We start from the raw sequence: 13,597 nt of genomic DNA on the forward strand, positions 1-13,597 counted from the left end.
CAATCAAGGATCTGGAATTTTCACTTGCAATAAAACCATAAACTATCATGATTAGGAATCAAATATATGGATAATAGTCTGTAAAATGTAATAGTAAGAGAGTTGTACATCTATTCTACATCTGTATATTATGGTTTTAAACACAAAAATCTGCATCAGTGGGGTGAGAGGATCATCTAATGAGAAACAGAGGTGAGAAAGTTGAGACAGAATGAAAAAACAGCAGGTAAATATTTTCTATCATCTCACACAAGAGTATAAGCTTTTTGGAATCAAAGGAGGAGCCAGATTGCTAGTACTGTTTGTGATATTCTCTCGGTGGAAAAGTTTTAACAGGTCAATGTGTATATGCCTACTGTAGTTTGATTGTATATTGTCCAAATAAGCAGATCACTGAAAGAACAAAATCTCCTTCTTCTCTTCAAGTACCAAATCCAGCACTCCCAGGGGACCTGCACACTCCTGGCCCCACCGCATTCCAGCGCTACCCGGTGACTCCAACACTCTCCCTTCTCCTTCTCTGTTTCCCTACAGGCAACTATGGAGAAAGTGGGATGGAAGCTTTCAAAGATATGTCAGCCAAGGAAGGGATCTGCATCGCTCATTCTTACAAAATCTATAGCAATGCGGGGGAGCAGAGCTTCGATAAACTGCTCAAGAAGCTCACGAGTCACTTGCCCAAGGCTCGGGTGGTAGCCTGCTTCTGCGAGGGCATGACGGTGAGAGGGCTGCTGATGGCTATGCGGCGCCTGGGGCTGGCCGGAGAGTTCCTGCTTCTGGGCAGGTAAGTGCCAAGGAGACAGTTTACTTGCAGGTAATAATGTCAGGGATTTGGCAGCTTCAGAGGGTATCTCTTTTGCTTTGGAAGCTTAATCTGTTGTAGTGCAAGTAGAGCTTAAAAATCATAAACACCAGAGCCTGGAAATAATCACAGAAAATAAGCAGATAGGCCATGGGCTGATGACTGATGACAGCAGAAATCAACATGAAAATGAGGAATCCTTAAGTCCTCAAAAAAGAATTGTAAGGAAATGAGAAGGCTTTTAAAATAACTTGCATAATCCCCCTTGATAAGTAAACACATGTCAAACTTTATGCAGTCTCTTCTGAAATTGATTCTAAGAATGGCTGTGTAAGCTTCTTTTAAAACGTAGCATTTTAGAACTTGGGGCTAGAACGGAGGGAATTACTTTTAGTACTAATTTTAAGGCATTGGTAATTTGGCTCATTATTTTATTTCAAAAGTGTTATCGCATTGCCTGATCACTCACATTGTTACCAGATGAGTTTCTAAAAGATTAATTTGACTTTAATTATCTGGCTGATATACTTGATTGGCACAACTCATCTCATTTCCTCCTGATCTTGTTGAATCAGTATATTAGTTAGTGTTCTGCAAAGAAGCAGCAACAGCAGTGTTTATCTATGAAAAGAGATACCCAGAAAAATCAAAGTTACTGCTCTGGTCCAAAACCTGGCAGGTGTGATACTCAGGAAAATCAAATGCTTCAGTTTCAGTCTGAAGTCCAGAAAAGACTAATATCCCAACTCAAGCAGTCTTGAAGGAGGAGTTCCCTCTGACTCAACCTTTTTCAGGTTTTCCATTGATTGGATGAGGCCCACCCACCTTAGAGAAGAAGCTTCATTACTCAGGCTACCCATACAAGTGTTAATCTCATCCAGAAATATCCTTGTAGACAGAATAATGTTTGGCCAAATGTTTCAGCACCCTATGGCCCAATCAAGATGTCACATAAAGTTAGCCATCACAATCCAAGTCAACACCATAGTGTGAAAAGGTGAACATGGTTCACCGTTTCATCCCTTTAAAAAGTCATGATATTATCACATCTTTTCTCGCTAGGTAGCCAATTTAAAGAGAGACAACCTTCAGAACCACTCCATCTTTCTTAGTGTCACTGTCCAAATTAAAAGCCAGCTAACTTGTTATTAGCTTTGGATGGCTCATTAAAGAAAACATGCTTCCTTTATTTTCCGAATGCTTGACTGACCTTCTGTGATGAGACTTAGCTCCTGCTTGGCTACATTTTATGACAGCCAGTTCATGTAACTAATTCTCTTCTGTCTGAGCTGATGGCAGTAGATTGATGGGACTGTTTTATATGAGGCCAACCATCCTTCATAAAAATGATATGAGTGAGATTCCATTCTCATCGGTGTCATATGTTTTGTTTAAAATCATCCCTTGTTGGAAAGAGTGATGCATCAGCTAGTTTCACACAATCCAGGAACCTCCTCACTGCCAATATTCTGATGTTCCAAAGTACAGTGTTACCAGTGAGATGAAAAGAACAAGAAAGAAGCTGGCTTTAAACAGTCCTGTTTTTCTTTATGGGGAGTGAGACAATGGATTCTGCAGCTCCTGTCTGCTGCTTTGCCAACATAAATGAGACAAATCCAAAGCACTTGCCTATCAGCCATATGTTATATCAACAAACAAATGTATTTTGATCACATGTACCCAAGAAAAATAGGTTGGTAAGTACTATATTTCCATTTTCCATCTACACTTTTTGCCAATAGTATCACAAGGCCAAAATTCAATATTTTGTATATTTTAAAATTTATTCTGTATGTGCTGTTGATAAGTTCTTTTCAAATCATTTCATTCATGAAATAATAAATTCATAGCCTTAACTAGATTTCTTAGTTCTCTCATTGATTAGCTAATAATAATACAACATTTACTTGAGCACCAGTTCATCTTTGAGCAATTCTATTAAAAAAAATCTTCCTTTCTCTGAATTTTAAAAGTATCTCTCTGTAGTTTCTACATCTTGGATCATATTTTTCTTTTTGAAAGTAATATGCTATTCTCTTTCAAATATCTGGAAACTACAGTCCGGTCCTTAGGCCCCTTCATCTTCCCTTGGAAATCCCTAATTGTTTTATTCCTATTTCTTCATAGTGAAAAGGCACTTTGGGTCTGGACCATTTATCAGGACCATTTATAGGATCATTTATCAAGTGCTGTGTGCCAGGTTCTTCACTAACCATTTAAATGCATTGTTTCGTTTAATTATTAATTTGACAAATATCAAGTTGCTAGAGACTTCCCTATAGTTCAGAATCTGCCTGCATTACAGAAGACCGAGGTTCGATCTCTGGCTCTGGAAGATCCCCTGGAGAAGAAAATGGCAACCCATTCCCCTATTCTTGCCTGGAGAATCCCTTGGACAGAGGAGCCTGGAGGGCTACAGTCCACAGTGTTGCAAAGAGTTGGACAGGTTGAAGCCACTAAGACATAGTATCTCTTAAAATGTTTGGGCTGTATTAGTGAACAAAATAGACAATAATCACTACCCTTGTGGACCTTGAAGATGATGAGTTAGATAAAAGTTAATAAGTGCTGTGAAAAAAAATCTAAGAACAACTTGCATGATGACTACCATTATCATCTCCATTTTATAGTCACAGACTTTTAAGACTCAGTAAATACTGAGTTACAGTAATAATAATTTATTATATAGACATATGCCTTGAAGGTAGCATTCCAAATGCCTGTGTAACTCTAGAGACTGAGCAGTTAGCACTGGGTCCTACTCCTTCCAACAACAAACAACAGCAAAGAGAATTTAGATCATCTATTCACTCTCATTTTATAAATGAGGAAACGGATAACCCAAGTGTTTGAATGACATGGTCAGAGTCCCACAGGAACCCAATTACCTTGACTCAAAGTCTTGTACTGGTTTCTACTGTCACCTATAGAATAGAAAAGGGGGAAAGTTATAAATTGATAGCAGATTCCTGGTTCTTCGTAGATCCTTGGTGTAGGGAAAAAAAAAAAAAAAAGACCCTAGATGATTCCAGTTGAAGTTAGCATTTTTATATTAATGTTCCCTCCTAAAAACTCCCATTCAGCTAACCCTGTAACTCCTAGTATTTTAAGGCAATTTTGTTTGCATATATTTCCCTGATCTCTCTGTATGCTCCTTCCTTCCCTTACCCCCAGAGCAAACTTAAATGGATCTTAGATACAAGAAATCAAAATTAAGAGAAAAGACTATATTCAGAGCTTCCTATAGGACTCCACATTTAACCACTATAGTTACTTAAAAATCTACCCAGCTGCCTTGGGACAGGCATGTTTAATAGGTCATTCAACTAAAATGTTAGGCAGGTCCAAGATAACTCTGCCTCAAAGACAACCTCATCAATCAATGTATCTCACCATCTGTGCTGCTCATCTGTAGAACGTTAGAGTGATATGGACCTGGCCACTGGGTCTTCTCATTTGAGCTCTGGGTAATCTATTGTCTCATTGCCAAGAAAAATGTCCTGTCTGGGTCCCGGAAATAGTCTTGCTAAACACCTTAGCCTTGACAGCAGGGTGAGATCAGTAATCTGAACAAAGGGGCTTATTTTTCTAGAATGGATACAGTGGTTTAGAGCTTGACTTGGGAAAATATTGAGATATATTATTTACAACTTGTAAAACCTAAATGTTAACTTGGAAACAAGGACCAATTTTCAACAAATGAATAGTTTAAAGATTGTTTAACCTTGTCTATGATTAAAACTATTTAGCTAATTGAATTAAGAATTTGTTACCAGGACACAAGAGGAAATGTACTTAAATTTCAAGACTCATTGGAATTATTACCAGTGTTTTCTTCCCCCAGAGGTTATTGATTTCAAGCTACTGCTTTTAGCTCTTATTTTTTTTTAATTGAAGTATAGTTGATTCACAATGTTGTGTTAATTTCTGCTGTACAGCAAAATTGTTCAGTTATATATATATATACTTTTCCTATAATTTTTTCCATTTTGGTTTATCTCAGGATTTGAATACAGTCGTTTATTCATCCTCTGTGTACTAGTTTGCATCTGCTAATCCCAGTGAGTGAGTGAGTGAGTGAGTGAGTGAAGTCGCTCAGTCGTGTCCGACTCTTTGCGACCCCATGGACTGTAGCCTATCAGGCTCCTCCATCCATGGGATTTTCCAAGCAAGAGCTCTGGAGTGGGCTGCCATTTCCTTCCTTCCGCTCTTCTCCTGCCTCTTGGTAATCAGGTATCGGTTCTCTGTGTCTGTGAGTCTGTTTCACAGTTGGGTTTATTGGTGTCATATTTTTGATCCAACATATATGCAATATCGTATGGTGTTTGTCTTCCTTTTTCTACCTTACCTCATTCAGTGTGATAATCTCTAGCTTCATCTGTGTTGCTGCCAATGGCATCATCACGTTCTTTTTTACGTGCGGGTAATACTCCATTGTGTATATGTGTGTGTGTGTGTCTATACAGCACATCTTCTTAAAGCATTCATCTGTTGACTGACAGGTTGTTTCCATGTCTTGGCTGTTGTGAATAGCACTGCTGTGGACATAGGGGTGCATGCATCTTTATGAATTGCAGCTTTATCCAGGTATATACCCAGGAGTTGGATTGCTGGATCATATGGCAACTATTTTCAATTTTCTGAGGAACCTCCATACAGCTTTCCATAATTGCTGCACCAACTATATTCCCACCAACAGTGCAGGAGGGTTCACTTTTCTCTACACTCTCTCCATTATTTGCTACCTGTAAACTTTTTATGGTGACCATTCTGACCAATGTGAGGTGATATCTCACTATAGTTTTGACTTGAATTCTCTAATAATTTAAGATGTTGAGCATCTTTTCCTGTATCTGTTGGCCATCTGTGTGTATCCTTTGGAGAATTGTCTACTGAGGGTCCTCTGCCCATGTTTTGATTGGGTTGTTTATTCTTTTGTTGTTGTATGAGATGTTTATCAGTGTTTCTCATAGAAGGTCATGCTGCATCAATATTTTTCGAGATAGAAAGGATAAGAGCTCACTTTAATAAACATCTTTGTGGATAGAATTATACACTATTGTTCTAGTAAAACTATGATAGTAGCTATTATGCAGAAGTAGACATTAGTCTTTATACTTGTATCTCAGCAGAGTATTCATTATATATGTAAATAAGTATACCTGATTTCCATTGGGCCATTTAGTATAATTTAATTGTAGTGTGAAAAAAAGTTATTTTTTGAGAAATATTTATAATTTATTTACAATTCCTCTCAATCCAGATGCAACGTACCAGTCAGAGGTTATTTTCATCAGAGGTGATAATGCTGGGATATAGCTGATATTCTACTTTTACCAAGTTGCCAGGAGCACAGTGTTCAATAGTTAGGAAACTAAAACACTCATGCAGAAGGGAAAAGGGCTTGACTAACACTTTACCACAGAATGTATCACAGTTGACTCAGCCACTCCCCCTTTCCATGGATATTTTGGTTGTTTCTAGTCTTTTATTATTATAAAGTAGATTGTAATATATAGGACTTCCCAGGTGGCTCAGTGATAAAGAATCTGCCTGTCAGTGCGGGAAACATGGGTTCTATCCCTGGGTTGGAAAGATCCCCTGGAAGAGGAAATGGCAACCCACTCCAATATTCTTACCTGGAAAATCCCACTGATAGAGGAGCCTGGTGGGCTGCACTTTGTGGGACTGGAAACAAAGAGTCAGACACAACTGAGCAACTGAGCAAGCATGCACACACGCACATGTTGTAATGTACAATCATGGGCATGTGCTGTTTCGTATTTACAGTGATGAATCTTCATTGTAGATTCTCGGAAGTGGGATTGGCTAGATCAAAAGATAAATGCGTATGTACTTTTGCTAGATAGTGTCAAATTCCTTTTGAAAAATTTTATTTTCCCTTCAGTGATGTGTGGAAAGTAGCTATTTCCCCTCAACTTGTCTGACAGGATATGTGTCAAGCTTTTCATTTGTAAATCTGTTATTGGACAAATGGTATATCAATGTAATATAATTTGAATTTATTTTTTTCTGCATAAGGTTAAACTTTGTTTTCTTATGCTAAAGTACAAATATATACTTCTTAGTAAACTATCTCTGTACATCTTTTGTTCACTTTCACTTTTCACTTTCATGCATTGGAGAAGGAAATGGCAACCCACTCCAGTGTTCTTGCTTGGAGAATCCCAGAGACGGCGGAGCCTGGTGGGCTGCTGTCTATGGGGTCGCACAGAGTTGGACTCAACTGAAGCGACTCAGCAGCAGCAGCAGCAGCAGCAGTACATCTTTTGTCTGTCTTTTATTAGATAAAAAAGTTGCTTTCATTGAGTTTCTGTTCTGTTTTAGAAGATAAAGAGAAAGGGAAAGAGAGTGGGAAGGAGAAGGAGGTCAGCAGGAGAGGAAAGAGTGGGGAGCAGAAATTGAATGTTCTAAGCAACGCTGGATGTTTCAAGTTTTAGATGCCTTTAAGTTCGGTAATTTGTTGTTGTTCAGTTCCTCATTCATGTCCCACTCTTTGTGACCCCAGAGACTGTAGCACGCCAGGTTTCCTTCTCTGTCCATCACCAACTCCCAGAGCTTGCTCAAACTCATGTCTATTGAGTTGGTGATGCCATCCAACCATCTCATTCTCTGTCTGTCGTCCCCTTCTCCTCTTGCCTTTAATCTTCCCCAGCATCAGGGTCTTTTCTAATGAGTCAGCTCTTTGCACCACGTGGTCAAAGTGTTGGTGCTTCAGCTTCAGCATCGGTGTTTCCAATGACTATTCCAGGTTGGTTTCCTTTAGGATTGAGTGGTTTGATCTCCTTACAGTCGAAGGGACTCTAAAGAGTCTTCTCCAGCACCACAGTTCAAAACCATCATTTTTTGTTAATAGTTAATGTGTCATATTTTATTTTATTTAAATATATTTTATTTAATATATTTTATATTCAGCATATATGTGATATCATATGGTATTTCTCTTTCTTTTTCCAACTTACTTTGCTAAAATAATCTCTAGATCCATCTATATTGCTGCAAATGGCATTATTTCATTATTTTTATGTATAATATTCCATTGTGTGTGTGTGTGTAGATATATGCTGCTGCTGCTGCTACGTTGCTTCAGTCGTGTCCGACTCTGTGCAACCACAGACATGGCAGCCCTCCAGGCTCCTCCATCCCTGGGATTCTCCAGGCAAGAACACTGGAGTGGGTTGCTATTTCCTTCTCCAATGCATGAAAGTGAAAAGTGAAAGTGAAGTCACTCAGTCATGTCCGACTCTTAGGGACCCCGTGGACTGCAGCCTACCAGGCTCCTCCAGCCATGGGATTTTCCAGGCAAGAGTACTGGAGTGGGTCACCAGTGCCTTCTCTGGTATGTGTATGTATATATTTAAACCTTCATCCCTTTGACTGCAAGGAGATCCAACCACTCAATCCTAAAGGAAACCAACCTGGAATAGTCATTGGAAACACTGATGCTGAAACTGAAGCACCAACACTTTGACCACGTGGTGCAAAGAGCTGACTCATTAGAAAAGACCCTGATGCTGGGGAAGATTAAAGGCAAGAGGAGAAGGGGACGGCAGACAGAGAATGAGATGGTTGGATGGCATCACCAACTCAATAGACATGAGTTTGAGCAAGCTCTGGGAGTTGGTGATGGACAGAGAAGGAAACCTGGCGTGCTGCAGTCTCTGGGGTCACAGAGTGGGACATGAATGAGGAACTGAACAACAACAAATTACCAAACTTAAAGGCATCTAAAACTTGAAACATCCAATGTTGCTTAGAACATTCAGTTTCTGCTCCCCGCTCTTTCCTCTCCTGCTGACCTCCTTCTTTAAACATTCATCTATTGATGGACAATTGATTACTCACTATTGTTAAATAACTGGACAAGGTCCCACTAGTTTATCCTAGTGGCTGTTCTAAGTATCACAAAAGAGAGAAGTCTTTAGCAACACAAGTGTTTGTATATTTATGATAATTCCCCTGGTTATAGGTGGCTCAGAGAGTAAAGAATCCACCTGCAATGCTGGAGACCTGGGTTTGATCCCTGGGTTGGAAAGGTCCCCTGGAGAAGCGCATGGCAACCCAGTTCCGTATTCTTATCTAGAGAATCCCATGGACAGAGCCTGGGGGTTTATAGTCCATGGGGCCACAAAGAATCATAACTGAGTGACTAAACACACAGCACATGATAGGTTCAGTCTAATTTTGATTCAGCTTCATTTTTGTTGTTTTAGATTATCCTCCAAAAATGAAAGAAACCTAGTAAATTTAAATGCCTTAAAACTTGTTGTAAATTTTGTGATGAATTTGTAATGCAAGTAAAGTTAGCCAGACTATGTCCTGCTTTGCCTGGAGTTGTTTTACTCCTTATCTTCCTTTGAGTTGGAAAGACCAGACAAATTACATTATGTTTGGTCTATAAACAGCCTGTTGTTTACATGCATGAGCCTCAGATTATATGAAAAACTCTCTGAACCATATGGGTTGAGCACTGAATATGTGTGAAGAAATTTGGAGAGCAACCTAGGAGACAGTATTTTCAGCCTTGTAGTATTTTGATATTTATTCCATCATTGGAGAAGACTTTTTTTAGGGGTGTGAGAATATGATAGGTGTTATTTTCCAAAAGATAATCCCAAGATATGGTTTATGAATTAGACGAAGTCAGATGCATATAGAACAGTATCTCTAATGAAAATTACACTATTGAGGACTATGGCAGTGTGGATGATGAAAAGGCAATAGACCATGCCCTCCTTACTAATTAAAATGTGCATATCACCTTGTTTGTGAAAACAGTATCAGGACTATATGTCTGTGTTCAAGCTCACCAAGATGTATACATCCAACATGTGCAACTTTTTGTATATCATGCACAACTCAATGAAGTCAAAAAAATATGTAGGAGCTGCTGATGTGTTGGATAATAAGGAGTGTAGGGAGATGTCAAGGGTGTTTTCTAGATTTAGTTCAGTTGCTCAGTCATGTCCGACTCTTTGCGACCCCATGGGCTGCAGCACGCCAGGCTTCCCTGTCCATCACCAACTCCTGGAGCTTGCTCAAACTCATGTTCATCAAGTCGGTGATGCCATCCAACCATCTCATCCTCTGTCATCCCCTTCTCCTCCTACCCTCAATCTTTCCCTAAATCAAGGTCTTTTCAAATGAGTTAATTTTTTGCATCAGGAGACCGAAGTATTGGAGTTTCAGCTTCAGCACCAGTCCTTCCAATGAATATTCAGGACTGATTTCCTTTTAGAATTGACTTGTTGGATCTCCTTGAGGTCTAAGGACTCTCAAGAGTCTTCTCCAATACCACAGTTCAAAAGCATCAATTCTTTGGCACTCAGCTTCCTTTATAGTCCAACTCTCACATCCATACATGACTAGTGGGAAAACCATAGCTTTGACTAGATGGACCTTTGTTGGCAAAGTAATGTCTCTGGCTTTTTAATATACTGTCTAGGTTGGTCATAGCTTTTCTTCCAAGGAGCCAGTGTCTTTTAATTTCATGGCTGCAGTCATCATCTGCAGTGATTTTGGAGCCCAAGAAAGTAAAGTCTGTCACTGTTTCCACTGTTTCCCCATCTATTTGCCGTGAAGTGATGGGACCAGATGCCATGATCTTAGTTGTCTGAATGTTGAGTTTTAAGCCAGCTTTTGCACTCTCCTCTTTAACTTTCACTAAGAGGCTTTTTAGTTCTTTACTTGCTGACTTCTAGATTATTAAGCATATAACAAGATAACTGATGGTACCTTTATTGAAGACAATTGGATCAGAACCAGGTATGAGGTGGAGAGCAGATCATGAGTTCAGTTTGGATAAGCTGACCTAAATGTGCATTTCAAACATGGAAATAGCCAAGAAAGTGAAACAATTTGTAAATCTGGAGCTCAAAGGAGAAATGTGTGTACTCAGTCACTCAGTCATTTCTGACTGTTTGCGGCCCCATGGCCTGTAGCCAGCTGGGCTCCTATGCAAATAGAATTCTCCATGCAAGAACACTGGAATGGCGTGCCATTGCATACTCCAAGGGATCTTCCTGACCCAGGGCTTGAAACCACATGTATCTTGCATCTCCTACATTGGGAGGCAGTTTCTTTACCACTAGCACCACCTGGGAAACCCCAAAAGAGATATATAGGCTATAAAAAAAATAAGCAATGCATCTGAATAATTTAGCTTTATCAATGGAAGATGTGGACATGTAGAATGAAGACAGAAAGGCTAAGAAATTGTCTTGGAGGGACTTCAACATTGAATGATCGGAAGAAAGATGAACTCAACAAAGGAGATAGAGAAAAAGCAAATTCACAGCTTGGGGAGGAAAACCCAGATGGTGCTGTGACCTGTGGAAGAGCAGGTTTAAAGCAGAGGCCACCAGTGTCAAATGATTCTAGGAGACAAGTGCAAATAATTTTGAGAGGACTTTTTTCATAAGTGGAAGTAATTGAGGGTTTAGGAAGTGTTGAGTGAATGGAGAAATAAAAACAGTCAGAATGAAGTAGCGAAGAAGTGAGTAGGAGGTGAGAAAATGAACCCAGAGCACACAAGCCGCTGCTTTGGAAAGTGAAACTAAGGAATGAAGGATGATAGAACTATATATTGAGAGAAAATGAACTCAAGAGAGAAGTTTTTAACATAATATTTTACTGTTTCTCCAAAACTGTAGCTTATGATCATGAAAAGTATTTTAAGCAGTAAACAAGCTATACAATTAAAAGCACTTATTTTCACATCTGTAGCAACACAGGGTATTATTAAACGTTTTGGTGTTTACTAATGTTATATGTGAAATTTAGCATCATTATGTTTTAATTCCTAATTCGTTAATTATGAATGAGATTGTACACCTTTCATATTTTAGTCAATAGGTAATACATATTTATATCCTTTTGCAAGGTACCTAATCATGCACTGAGTCCATTCTTTTGTTTATTTCTTTCTTATTGGTTTATGTAAAAGTTCTTTATAAATTAAAGAGAGTCTATTATTGACATGTGTCGCAGATATTTTCCCACTTCTAATTTAATTTGACTTAACTTACGGCATTTGGAACAATACCAAACTTTATACTTTAGCTATTTTTTCACATGTTTCTTCAATGACTCTTGCAATTTGTATATTGCACACAGAGGTCTGTCACAGAGATTTTCTTAGTGAGTTGTTTAACTTTAGGATCCAGGTAATAGGAGGATGTAATAAATGGGGGGACAGTTTATAGTATCAAGTCCCTAGAAATGTGGAAATGAGTGCCATTTACAGTGTAGGTGGGGGGAGGAAGCTGAGAAGGTCAGCTCCAGATTTGGGACAGAAAGAATTTATGTCAGAGGCAAAGGTAGGCAATGTTTAAAAGTTTGAAAATAGGGAACTCATTTAGTAACCCCTCTTTCCTTTGTAAATTCAGAGGCAAGAAGGGTGGAGGGGGGGAGAGAGACAGTGTGTGTGTGTGTGTGTTTGTTAGGAGGGTTTTGTATCAGTGATCTGAGGAGTTGTCACTGGAGATTGGAGAAAAAGGAAAACAGTACTTTTGATAGGTGGTTTTATATATTATCATTTATTTTTCTTACTCCATTTGTTATAAATTATAGAAGAAGATTGGTTATACTGTAATGAAGACATGTTCTTAGAATAACCACAAATTTAACATTTGTACATGCGTGGTCACACCAAGTATTGTAATGATTCTCTCTGTTAGGGTTTTAAAAGTTGATTGACAATAGCCTTGATCTCAAATTAAAAACCAAGAGGAACAAGTCATGGAGATGAGTGTATCTTAGCTAACTAGAGACCACGTCTTAGGTCTGTGACCGAATAGACCTCCCTCCTAAGTAGTGAAGGACAGGGAAGCCTGGTGAGCTGCCGTCCACGGGGTCGCACAGAGTCGGACATGACTGAACAACAACAAAATGCCACTCTGAGGCCTGGCACGGCTGGACAATGCAGAACGTCCCTCCTTTAGAAACGGCCTTCAGTTCAGTTCAGTTCAGTCGCTCAGTCGTGTCTGACTCTCTGCGATCCCATGAATCGCAGCATGCCAGGCCTCCCTGTCCATCACCATCTCCCTGAGTTCACTCAAACTCACGTCCATCCAGTCGGTGATGCCATCCACCCATCTCATCCTCGGTCATCCCCTCTTCCTCCTGCCCTCAATCCCTCCCAGCATCAGGTGGCCAAAGTACTGGAGTTTCAGCTTTAACATCATTCCTTCCAAAGAACACCCAGGGCTGATCTCCTTCAGAATGGACTGGTTGGATCTCCTTGCAGTCCAAGGGACTCTCAAGAGTCTTCTCCAACACCACAGTTCAAAAGCATCAATTTTTCGGCGCTCAGCCTTCTTCACAGTCCAAACGGCCTTAAGGGTGACAATAGGGAAACACTCACATTCAGAGGGATAGTTTGCTTTGAAAAAGAAGAATTTGAGTGGTCAACATTTGGCCCAGTCTCACCAAACAGATGTCAGTCATTCTCTCGAGCAGAAGAGAGGGTAATAGAGGAGAAAATCTGTGTGTCTTCATTTCATATTTTTTTTAACCCCTGCCCAGTGGGAAAGTCCTCTGAAATACTCCTTTTTGAAGTGTAAAGAATGAGACTTATTCTCCTTCTGAAGCAGATAGATAATAATATTAACTTTGCTTTCAGATGAAGACTATGATGCTCAGAGACATCCCGTGTCTCATCAGTGTCACCATCTGAAATTTAAATGAAACCAATTGTTTTGTAAGGTGCTATCAATCTGACAAGAAGGCAAACAGAAGGTCTTTGTATTATTCCACAGAGAAGAATTCTTCTGT

At 39.5% G+C, this 13,597-nt stretch overlaps 1 protein-coding gene across 1 annotated transcript in view; it reads left to right on the top strand.

Annotated features, from left to right (window-relative positions):
• GRM5 (glutamate metabotropic receptor 5) overlaps nucleotides 1-13,597 on the top strand; it is a 786,169-nt gene that overhangs the window by 395,456 nt on the left and 377,116 nt on the right. Inside the window, exon 9 of the mRNA XM_069564782.1 lies at nucleotides 535-784. Within this exon, the coding sequence (XP_069420883.1) occupies nucleotides 535-784 (250 nt within the window). The remainder of the gene's footprint in view (nucleotides 1-534; nucleotides 785-13,597) is intronic.

The sequence above is a fragment of the Ovis canadensis genome, chromosome 21, assembly GCF_042477335.2.
Source record: "Ovis canadensis isolate MfBH-ARS-UI-01 breed Bighorn chromosome 21, ARS-UI_OviCan_v2, whole genome shotgun sequence".
In the NCBI taxonomy this organism is placed as follows: Eukaryota; Metazoa; Chordata; class Mammalia; order Artiodactyla; family Bovidae; genus Ovis; species Ovis canadensis.